Consider the following 11,910-nt stretch of genomic DNA (forward strand, 5'->3'; position numbering starts at 1 on the left):
TCTCAGTCTCGTTCCCCTGGCCGATCAGTCTAACTTCTAATACTTGTCATAAAATAAAACTTTAAATAACTTTCACTTTGTCTCCGTCTTGTTTCGTTTAATAATGGACCTAACAGTCCTTCCCTCACACCCTCCTTTTTGACCTACAACAATCCTGTTTTTTCCTGGAGACCCAGGTGAATGTTGCTGTCTACTGTGGCCCAACTATCCGAAGATCTCGTGGCCACCTGTGTTCTCTCGGACCATGTTTTGGGGACTGCTGACACCAAGGCCTTCCCTGTGAGGCTGAGAGACTCCAGGAGACCAGAATGGTCTTTTTATCTCTGTGTCTGGCACAGAAGCTTGGTTAACACGGGGTAAATGGAAGGGACTCCCATGGGGTGGGGTGTGGCTCCATCAGATGCAAGCATATCGGGGGACCACTCAGACCCAGAGACCAGACAGCAACAAGGGGAGGATTGCTCATGGAAAGGAAGGGGGAAGGAGTGATCTCCAGACGCAGGTGCCCGAGGCTGGGCTGCATGGCACAGCCCAGGGATTCCCTCTGGAAAGTGGAGGACGTGAGCATCCCAGGCTACCGGGTCCTGCAGAGGCCTGGAACACAGGGCCTGGCAGGCCAAGCTTCTTGACTTGAACTTGCATTTGGATCACCTTTGAACTTGTAATGCCAATTCCTAAGCCTTACCCCAAAGACTGACTCGGTAGGTTTGAAGTGGGTCCTGAGCCACACTTTAAAAGGAATGCCTCGGGGCGTCTGGGTGGCTCAGTTGGTTGAGCAGACGACTCTTGGTTTCAGCTCAGGTCATGATCTCAGGGTGCTGAGATCGGCCCCGTGTGGGGCTTGGCATGCAGGGGGGAGTCTGCTGGAAGATTCTCTTTCTCCCTCTGCTCCTCCCCCCACATTCTCTCTTGCACAGTCTCATGCTCGCTCTCGCTCTCTCTCTCTCTCTCTCTAAAATAAATAAATGAAAAAAGGAACAGCTCAAGGGATGTTGAGAGCCACACTCTGGGAAGCACTGGGCCACAGGTGTCAGGTATGAACACAGACAGGTAAGGGCCTAGCAGACAAAATGCAGAAATACGTCCGAACAGCAAAGCGCCCCCCCAGCACCGCATCACCGTCTGGACACCAAGAGCCTTAAGACCCAGTCCACCCAAGAAGGAGCGTTTTCAAGGTTATTTAAAATATGCCCCCAAATAATTCAACGGAGATGTGTTTCATGAGAGAGACCCACATACACGGTCACAGGCAGCGTTACAGGCCGGCCCCGGAGCCATCCATCCCCAAAATACAGAATCTCTTGTTAGAGACCTTCTCAACTAGCAATTGTGAGCAGGAACCTTAACCCCTCCGAGTCAGGAGGAGGCCACTTCTGGCTAAAGAAACCCTCCTTTGTTTGGATGACCAGGCAATCACATTGTTGGTAGATGAAATCAAGGCCAGCCAGTGAAAGGGAGGTTTCTAGCAGAACTTGCGGCAAAAGGGCCCTAAGGCCCAACACTTGGGTTCGCTACCAATCGCCTCCTGATGGGCGAATTAAAATAGAGAAGCGAAAGCATGTGCACCCGTGGGGTCTGTAAGACCAGCCCGGAGGCCACCCCCCTTCCAAGCTCTGGCCTTCAGAACAATCCAGGCCGAGCCACTCATCAAATGGAGATTGACTTTTATCTGATTAACCGATGGGGAGACTTCCTCTTCCATTCCGCGGAAGGTTCTGTGGGAAAGGCGTTCTGCAGACTGCAGGGAGAAGTCGGGCCTTGGCTTCCCTCCTGCTCGGCCAGTGGAAAATTACAAAGGAAGGAAGGCTGTCCTTCGCTCTGCTCACCGGTTCTTCCTGGGCCCGGAAAACACAAAGAGAACCCCGGAAACAGGCGAGCCTTTACTTACCTGGGGCGGAGAGGAGTCGGGGAGGCGGTGGGGGCGGGGGTGGCGGCGGCAGCAAGGGAGGGGGCCGGCACTGGCAGATGTGTTGGCAGCTGTCGGTCACCTTGGAGCAGGACTTCTGGGGCTCCCCGTGAGTCACCTGCAGAAACAGGCAGGTGCCCGAGAGGAGACCATGAGGCCGCTGGGAGCCAAAACGGGCCTACCCCACCCACTGTGAGCCAGGCTGGAACTCGGGATCCTGCCCCCAGGCCACCACGGGCAGAAGGCAGGAGTTGGGGTGGCTCTAAGGGAACGGTGTTGTGGGCAGCCGGCCTGGTGGGTTTAGAGACCAAGCTTTTATTCCCAGCTCTGCCAGGGGCTGGCTGTGAGATCGCAGCTCGTGACCTGGCTATTGACGGGGAGACGAGGAGTTGACGGTTAACTCTTGGAATTTCCCTGCCGCACAAGTGAGGGAACTGAGGCCCAGGCTGCCCGAGGGTCCCACACCCCGGGCGGTGACAGGACACTGATTTGACCTCATCAGTAACCGAGCCAACCATTCCTGCAGTCTTCCTCCGAACAGCACAAGGCCAAGCCCTCCCCTTTTCTCTGCCCACAGGTCCTGACAGCCTTCCTATGTCCTTGCAGGGCCAAGGTACCCCCCACCTGGAGGGAGGAACCTTACCCAGCCCGGCCATGTGAGCAAAGGCAGCCTGAGGGGTCTTGTGGGAAACACAGTCCCTGGGCGCCTGCCCACAGTTCAGGAGCTCACGGGGCCACATGGTTCTGCTCCAGAGGCCCCCGACGATGTTTCCAGCCCCACCTCACTCCACACTCTCAGCTTCTGCTCTGCTCTCAACGCCCTTCCTCTAGTCCCTGGACCCTGGCCACACACCACCCTCCCCTTTATATGCGTTGCTCCAATGTTCTAGAATGTTCTCAAACTTGGTCCATGACTCGGTCTGGCCATCAGCTTCTCAGGCAAACACCTCAGACCAGGTCAGAGCTCCTTTTATAGGCTCTCCGGGAACCAGGCTGCTCTCTGTGGGGCAAAAAATCTCCATTTGGGTGATTACCTGATTCCTACCTGTCTTCACCATTGGACTAGAGACTCTACAGGGGTAGGGACCTAGCCTTTTGTTTTCTCTCACTAAGGCAGTGCCTGGCATCCAATAAGTATTTGGTGAATAAATGAACGAGTATTAAAAACTTGACCAGAATCCATGCCTCTTGACTCCTGGCCTGGTGTTTTTCCGACACTGGTCTTCAGTTCTGCACCTGTCAGCCAGGATGGGGCCAGGCTTGACCAGCAGTTCCCAGCCCTGGGTGCACATGAGAGCCTCCCAGGGAGCTTTAAAAAATACTCACGCCCAGAAAACCCAGAACCCCAGTTTCTCTGCAGGTAGCACCCTGCCACTGGGAAGAACATTCTATAGATGGCCTTTGGAGGCCAATTCTACCATGTGTGTCCTGGACCAGCAGGGAGAGCCCTGGGGCTCCGATGCTCCCTTCACACTTGGTGGCTGTGAACAAGCTGGGTGATGACCACTGGGTGATGGCAGTGGCTGATTTACAGCCCTAACAATATCTACAAGGCCAGGAAGCAGCTCTCACCACCTTTTAGTGTTCTTAAAGGGCCACTGACTGCGTTTCAAACTCCAAAGGCAATCTCATCTCCCCTCAGGAAGAGCAGATCCTTGGATGAGGAACCTTTCCCAGTAAGTTGGTGGGGATCCCTAACTCCCGGCGCAGACATGGTACCCCCACCGGCTTCTCCAGCAGCGCCCCTGTCAGCTCTGCCGTGGTCATCGAGCTGCCCTCCTCCCGGCTCCGACCAGCGCCAGCCTCCCAGGTGGCTTCTCTGCTGGACTCCACAGTGTGCAAACATCATGCAAGGCCACTGCCAAAGCAAGGACTCTCCCACTCTCTGAGGGGCAATTTACACGAGAGTTCGAGAGGAGCACGTCTGCTTAACCTGGCCCAACACGATGACCCATTTTCGTGAGCTGCTGTAAGGGCACGGATATATATGAGAGTTTAATGTGATAAAGTTATTGGCAGGGAAGCTGGGGCCAAGTTTCAAGGCTTAAGGGGGAGGGAACAAAGGAGTGCGCCTGGCATTTAAAAATAAAAATCGATGGTTCCTGGGTCTCTCTGCTAATGGCCCCCTGCGCACCACTGCTTAACCCATCACCCTCACAAAAGCATCCAGTTTGGGGTGTCTAGCCTTCTCCCTGATGGGGGGCCCCACCTGGGGTCCTTCACTGGAGTTTGGTCCAGCACAAGCCTGTGGCCACTGAGCTGCTCTTAACAGACACCTGGTTACTCTGACCTTGATCCGCTGGCCAACTTCCGGGACCTCACGTTCCCCGCTCCCACCCCCACCCATCATGTTGGCTCCACCTGCCCAAGGCTGCTGCTTCTCCCTGGGGGCACTCTGGGGCACCCTGCCCACTGCTTTATTATGTCTGCTCCCTGCACGGAGCTCTGAGCATCTGGGGGGGGGGGGGGGCAGGCGGGTGGGTCTGTGCTGCCGGAGTCCTAACGCCGTGTGCCTCTGAGCCCAACCGTGTGTGAGCCACGGCTCTTGTTTCACCACGAGGATCAGTGGGAGAGGCCAGCGCTGTCATCCATGCTTATGGGGAGTGGGGGGAGTACAGGCCCCGCGAGGCTAAGTAACGAACTAAGATTTCACAGCCCCGCATTCAGTTGGCACACAATGAAAAGATGTGTTGGGGGATGGTCCTCCCACCAGTGGACAAACACAGGATCTATTCTGCTCCCAGCTCTGGGTCCACCTGGGGGCTCTGCGCTTGGTGGTGGTATTGTATTTAGACCAGTTGATATTGTATTTAGGTCTAAATATTGTATTTAGACCTCAGCATTGAGAGCCCATCTCAATCAACGCCTGGCTTGCTTGGTTTGTATCTTGGGGGGTCCCACAGGGAGAAGGAACTTTCCCTGAAGCCAGCTGTTCTTGGCTGGACTTGGATAAGCAGGAGCAAAGGCTCAGAGAGGCCAATGACTTGCCTAAAGCCCACAGAACAGAGGTGGCATCATGACTGCCTGTGACCACTTTTTGTCCAGTTTTGCTATCCCCTGCCTTCCCACCCCTACTCTGCAGCACTGCCCTGGGGCCAGAATCTTGTTTCTGTTGCTGTTGTGGAGAGTGGGCTAAGGCACAGGTAAGTTCTGCAGTCACGTGGGTTTAGGACCCGCCACTGTGGTCTGGGAGCCATGGTGCTCCGTGTTCCCACTTACTCCTGACCAGTCCATGCAGCCTTCTGGTTCAGTGGATGTCATGTCCCAAATAGCCCCTACGCCCATCAGTTTCTCCCCATTCCCATTGCTACCACCCTGAGCCAGGACACCATCATATCTCCACTGGGCAGCACCTGCCTCTTACCTAGGAGAATGAGATTTAAAAAAGAGGACATCTTGTTAAATTGTAAAGAAACAACAATTTTTAGTATAAGTATATCCCAAATATTGGACGGGATATACTTACACTAAAGCATGAGGTGTTATTTATTTGAAATTCAAATTTAACTGGATGTCCTATATTACTACCTGCCTAAATCTGGCAACTCTCCCCTCCCCAGTGTCTTTGCCCCCTTGTATCACCCCCCCCCCCCCCGCCTCCCCAGATCCATCTTTTTGCTGGGCCTGGACCAAGATTTCTAAAATGCCAGTCTGAGACCGTGTCCTTTCTTGCTTAAAACCTCCACAGCTCCCGTACCCCTCAGGACTGTGTCCAAACTGTAAGGCATTATGTTAGTGGCTTTCAACAGTGGCCTTACCTGGGACTTCCCTCCCCTAAGTTCCTCCAATGCCTCATTCTCCCCTCTGGCCTCAGGGCTACTCCCTCGGCCTGGACACTTTGTTCGTGCCGGTATCCTGCTCCTATCTTGTCCTTGTTCACACTTCAGCCGCAGCACTGCCTCTGCGAGCCTCTTCTGGCTCTTCCGCCAGGTCTCATCCCTAAGCCGTCTGCTCCTGCTGAGTTCTCTTGCCTCTGATTACTTAATTTTCTCTCCAGCGCCAGACTGTCAGTGCCGAGAGGCCAGGGACTGCTCCCTCCTTGCACTTCACAAAGGCCCTAGCAAACAGTAGGTGCCCAATAAATGCTGATGAGATAAGCCAAGGTGTAGTGACCGATCACAGGAGGAGCTCAGCGCTGCTGGTGGCTCCCCTTCAGCGCACAGAGACCGCTGGCCCGGATCAGAGCCTGTCTCCCTAGAGGACACCCACAAAGATGATGGCTTCTGGCATCTTTTATGGAGACAGGCCAGCATCACACTAACTTGATGAGACACACTCCTGTCACACCTAATAAATTTGCCAGCCTGTCATCCTCTTGGCTTGCAAAAAAGGAATCATCTGGAAGTGAACTTAGAAGAACCCTGAATCACAAAAGCCTAGGATCTCAACTGTAGACCTATTAAAGAAAAGGGGAAGGCTAGGGAATGCCCCCACCAACCTTGTGGCAATTTAAATGTCATCCAACTCTAATGGTTATGTTTCTTACCCTCTGGGCAGCAGCCAGAGGCTTCAGGCTGATTTTAAGGTGGGAACCTGGTGCTTGGGGGGACCACAGGTCTCCTCCTTCACCAATTAGCCTATTAATTATAGCTCTTTAATATGTTGGTCAACTGTTACAACTTTGGGGGATTCTTCTAGCAAAATGCTTATGAAAGCACAATCAGCTCTGAGCTCTTTCTCTATATTCAAGAAACTCCTATGATGTGGCAGATTTCAGTCTCTCCACTTAGAGGGAACTACATGGCCCTCGTGCACTTGTATCTTTCTCTTCTCCCCTCCATTCTCCTGGACTCAGCTCTTTCCCTTAAAAACCAAAGCCATCCATTCCAAAGCCCCTCTTCCCTTGGCTTCTCAGTCCCTTTTCATTTGTAGATTAATTTTTCCAGAGCCTCCTGCCAACAGTTTGCCCATTTTACTTGTCTAGAGGACTCCTTTTCTAATTGATTTTCACGAAAATTGATTTATATTGAGTAACAGCATCTGAAACACCCACGCACGTGCGCGTGCATGCACACACACAGAGGCATGCGTGCGTACTTGGGTGAGCGCTGCCTGGCTGAAGGACATTGCTAAAAAACTGAGCTGCGGTCACAAAATTATTTCTTTTGGTGGTGATGGTGGGGAGGTGGCGGGTCTGCTGTTGGAATCCTGCTAGTTCATGCCACAGAATGCCAGCCTTGGAGGCTGACAAGATCGCATTGCTCTCCAGGAGTGTCAGGGAAAACCGTAAACAGACGAATAGAAAAATGCGGTGAACTTCACATCCGAGGTTCAACTAAAAGTTGCACAAGGGAAGCTGGTACCGAGCCGCCCAAGTGTTTAGAAGTGACAAAATCCTGAATCCTGAGGAGGCACAGCTGAGTTTAATAACTGCCGTTTCACACATTAAACAAAGCTGTCAATTCCGGAAGGAAAACAATCGTGAAGGAGACAGAGGCAAACTGGAGAAGCCAGAGCAGGAGATGAGCCTGCGGCTGCGGCTGGGGGGCGGGGAGCGGAGACCCCAGCCCATCCACCTGCTCAACCAGCACGCTCCTTCCATAGCCTGAGAGTCCCTGGTGCTCCCTGATGGTCACCCAAGCCACCATCTGAGCACGACGGACAGCTGGGTCCCAGCGGGACCCCATCGCGTAGGGCAGCTTAAGGCCCTTAAGGCCCGTGGCAGACCAGCTAGGGGTCTCATCCTATCCCCTCTTCTTTGGTTGATCGGCCCCTACTTGGGGCAACCATCCAAAAGATCCCAACCCCCCCCAAAGGCCACCAGAACCGCGTAAAGCCACAAAACCTCCAGAGTTGGGGATTTCAATGCTCAAAACAGCAAAAATGTCCTCTAGCATCGGTGGAACCGCTGAAAATTAAAAAATGTCCACCAGACTCTGTCGTGATCAAGAGAGTGGCTGGCCATCCAGAGGGAAGAGCAGTATGACCGCTACTAGTATGGCTACTGTAAGTCACAGCCACCACTGGGCCGTCCATGTGCTGCGCTAAGTGATCGTTACTGGCGCGGTATCATCAAGTAGTTAAAATAGCACAGTAAGGAACAAGAAAGCAAGGCTCAGAGAGGCACTGCCTGAGGTCCTGAGCCAGTGAGGAGCAGAGCTGGGGCTCAAAATGCAGAGCAGACACAAGTTCACTTCACCACTCCACTGTACCACTGACCGTGGACATTCTGGAAGATACCAGGGGCCATGCCATCTGACCTTCTCCCTGAGCCTAACAGAAGTCACTGTGGCTGGTGGCCACCTGGCCTGTGCCCTGGGGTCTCAGGGGCCCACGGTGAGGGCTCCAGGCCCAGGCAATCCTCACAGATGGCTAGTTCCTTCCCACAACTCCATGGGGGGCCACCACGCACAACCTGTCCATACCCCCAACTCTGTGGCCTACAGGAAACAGCCCCAGCTGCGGTAAGCCCAGTTTAAGAAGGCTAAGTAGAAGTTTACTGGTGATTCTGGTGGGAAATAAAGAATGTATGATTCTTAGGATCATTTTCTTTTTAAGTTTGTAGAAGCCCTAAGGTTTCTTTCCCCACATTTTTGCAACAGAATGTTATCACAGGAAGGCACTCCCAGGCCCTTTCTGCTCCAAGGCCCTGTCCTGCAGGCCTTAGCAGGCCAGGACTGAGGCCTACCGGGGAGTCCCCCCCCCCCCAACTCATCTTTCCAGGGCCAGAGTATGGACGATGCAGAGAGTGGGAGACATTTCTTTTCCCAAACTCTCCGGGGTAGCAACTAGAGGGGCGGCTGCAGGAAGCCAGGGTCGTGGGAGTGAAGTACCACACCTCCTCCCCAAGTCCTGCTGGGGAGGAGGTCCTCCAGCCCAGCATCCCACACCATCCGGCCACCGACGCTCACCTGCACGAAGCCCCAGAGCGGGTGGAGCGCGCAGTGCAGCAGCAGTGAGGGCCAGCAGCAGCCCCGGCGCAGCACCAAGTCCCGGAGGAGCATCTCGGCCCGCGGCACCAGGGCTCTCGGGGGCGAACTGTCGGGGAAGCAAATGCCGGGGTCAGCCGGGGGCTGCGCGGGCACCAACGCCTGCGCGCACCCGCACACGTAGCGGTCAGGGTTGGGCGGGCACGCCCCGCACCCTGGGGCACCCTCATCAAGCAAGTCCGCCCCTTCCCTCAAGCTTGCACATTCGCTGACCCTTCGTGCACACTCACAGAAGCAGGCATCCCGGAACCCCGACCCCTGGCGCACACTTCCCGAACCTTATGTGTATCTCTTGGCCCCGGGCACACCCCCAGAATCTTGCGTGCACACTTTGGCTCCGTGCACACCTCCAGATAGAGCCAAGCACACTTAACGGAGCCCAGTGCATCTTCCCAGAAACCTCCCCAGCCGTGCACAACTCACTCCCACTGTGAGCACACTTCAGACCCGGCGGGCACCTCTCACCCTGCCTACACACCCACGGAAACGGCCGTGCACACCCACCTACCCCTGCCGGCTCAGTCGGTGAGCCCGCATGCACAGCACCAGGAAATCACAAGCTGCGTGCACCCTCCCTGCCCCGCCGGCCCTCACTGCGCACACTGCAACATGGGCACCTCCGTGCGCACCCCATTTGCCCTCACGCGCTCTCCCGAGCTCGGGCCTCCCGCTTCGGGGCGTGAGCCTCCCCCACCCCACCCCCGGTCTTCCTCTCTGCCCGCACCCCTCCAGTGCCTCACGCCACCTTGCCTGGCGGCTGCCCCGGCCGATCCTCGGCGCGGGGAAGGGAGGTCCGCGCTCCCCCCGCGGCAGACTGTTCCCGAGCCGCCGGACGGCCCCCATTTAAAGCCAGCCGCCTCCCCGGTCCCCCGCCCTCTAGGCGGGGCCTCGGTCCTCACCCTGGCGGCTGCGCGGGCGCCCGGGGGCTTCACATGCCGGGGAGGAGCGCCGGGCACCGGAGCAAAAGTTTGCGCTCGGCTGGGGCCGAGCCGGCTGCCGAGCGGGGGCCGGGCGCGGGGCGCCCGCACGGGGCGCAGGGCGCGGCGGCTCCTGGCTGCTCCCCGCCGCGCGGGGGCCGGGAGGGGCGGCACCCCGCGCCGGGGCCCGAGGCGGAGGAGGAGGGCGGGGAAAGTCGCCTCCGAGCAGCCTGGAGCCGCCGGCGCAAGCCTCCCCGGATCCCCGCCCTTCCTGGTGGCGCCGCGCGGCTGCCCGGGGCGCGGGGGTGCCCGAGCTCTCCCCGCCCGTCACGCCGGCCCGCGAGAGGCGCTGCGCGGGAGCGCCCGCTCGGGCAGCAGGGCCGCGGGCGGAGGCGAAATAAATAATGCACGAAAAAGGAAAACAGACGTGAGCCTCGCCAGAGCCTCGCCCGCCTCCCGCCCCGGGCTGCGCTCCCGCCCGCGCTCCCCGCCGCCGCCGCCAGCGCCGCTGCAGTGATTCCTCGTCTCCATCTAGCGAGGCTATTGTGTATTGGGCGCTTAATAATTTATTTATTCACCCGCGAGGAAGAAGACTGCCGGCTCCGGGGGGTCTTGCTCCACGCTTGCCCTCCCCCCTCCAAGTTTCTCCGCGGCGACCGGAAGGGGGCAAGGACCGACTCGTGGAGACCCCCTTCTGCGCTCGGTCCCTGCGGACTGTCTCCCCTCCCCCGCCCCATTCGGAACGGCAGACTCCCGTGGGTCTCGGGGCTCCATGGTGCAAGCCGTCTCACCCGGGGCCAAGGGCCCTGTTGTCCCTTCCGTGGTCTCAGCCCGGGGACCTCCCCAGCCACACGCTGCTTCTTGGAGGGAGCTGCCTAGGGCCCCGGGGAGGACCTCAACACCTCAACCATGTCCAACTCCTCTGCTGGAGGCGAGATTATCAACAAGTCGGTCGCGAAGGAGCCTGCCACGCTTCTCCCAAACCCGCGGCCCCTGGCCTCCTAGACCGCCCCCCGCAGGGACGCGCAACCGCTGGGCGCCTGGGGTGTCTGCGCTTGGGAAGCACTTTGACAGATGGAGTGGCCTTCCAGAAGGTCCCGGAGGCATGGACAGTCCTATTTTTAGGTTGAGCGAGGGAGGGAACCAGGGACTGGGGACTAAGAGCAGAGTCAGACACCATAGTTTATGCCCTGAAGAAACATTTTATTTAGTTCTGTTCTCGGTGTCTGTGGGCACCCTGAGTGACATAAACACGCTAATATCAACAGCTCTGCAGCCAGGTTTCTGACCAGTTTCCCAGGGACCACTCCGTGCAGAGTGCTGACCCAGACGGCTCTCTGTGTAAATTCCGTGAGCCACTTCTGAGCCCTGTAGAGGCAGGGGGACAACTGTGAATGGGGGATTCCGTGCCTTTGAACAAAACCAGGGCTGTGGTGTGAGAAAGGGGCCTGCACTGAAGCAGGGGACAGGCAAGAAGACAAGGGAGGGGGCAGTCAAGGCTTCCAGGGTACAATGACCTGTGGGGAGTGAGGGAGTATTTCAAGTGTTGAGGGCCCCTTGGGCAAAGATGTGGAGATACTTGTCCATTCATTCATTCATTCATTCATTCCATACATGGCGTCTGTGAGCACCTACGAAGGGCCCGACAGAACGTCTGAGGCCGGTATACAGCAGGGAGCCATCACGGAGGGACCATCCTGGAGGGAGGAGGCATGGGAAGAAAATGCTGGAGAGGGGGCTTCCTGGGTGACTTTCTCTCAGGACAAAGAGTCTGAAGCAAGAGAATGAGTCACAAAACCGAGCCACTAGTTGTCAGCTGAGGTCAAAAGAACACTGATTATCTTAATGCCTTTCTACTTAAGCCCATCAGGGGATTTTGTTCAATTCGGGATCTCATTCTTTAGATGTGACAACAACCTGACATGTTTATATATGGAACTCTTTACCACTTAAAAAATGTCCTTGGGGCGCCTGGGTGGCGCAGTCAGTGAAGCAACCAACTCTTGATTTGGGTTCAGGTTATGGTCTCAGGGTTGTGAGAGTGAGGCCAGAGTGTGGGGAGTCTACCTGAGATTCCGTCTTCTGCCCCTACCCCCCTCAAAAAAATAAGATTAAGTCTTTTTATTTTTTTTTTAAGATTTTTTTTTTTTTATTTTTT

The 11,910-nt window shown here is 56.2% G+C and overlaps 1 protein-coding gene across 8 annotated transcripts in view; it reads right to left on the reverse strand.

The window, feature by feature from the left end:
- The window catches only part of PRIMA1 (proline rich membrane anchor 1), a 60,750-nt gene extending 51,091 nt beyond the window's left edge, over positions 1–9,659 (reverse strand). For all 8 annotated transcript variants that reach the window (XR_004286174.1, XR_004286173.1, XM_032345115.1 and 5 more), the window contains exons 1-3: positions 9,581–9,659; positions 8,758–8,884; positions 1,889–2,024 (exon numbers count right to left, since the gene is read on the reverse strand). Coding sequence is in view for 6 of the 8 variants with exons in the window: in XM_032345115.1 (XP_032201006.1) it covers positions 1,889–2,024; positions 8,758–8,850 (229 nt within the window). In the remaining 2 variants the exon portion in view is untranslated. The remainder of the gene's footprint in view (positions 1–1,888; positions 2,025–8,757; positions 8,885–9,580) is intronic.
- Positions 9,660–11,910: the final 2,251 nt, after the last annotated feature.

This window comes from Mustela erminea, chromosome 5 (assembly GCF_009829155.1).
Source record: "Mustela erminea isolate mMusErm1 chromosome 5, mMusErm1.Pri, whole genome shotgun sequence".
NCBI lineage: Eukaryota > Metazoa > Chordata > Mammalia > Carnivora > Mustelidae > Mustela > Mustela erminea.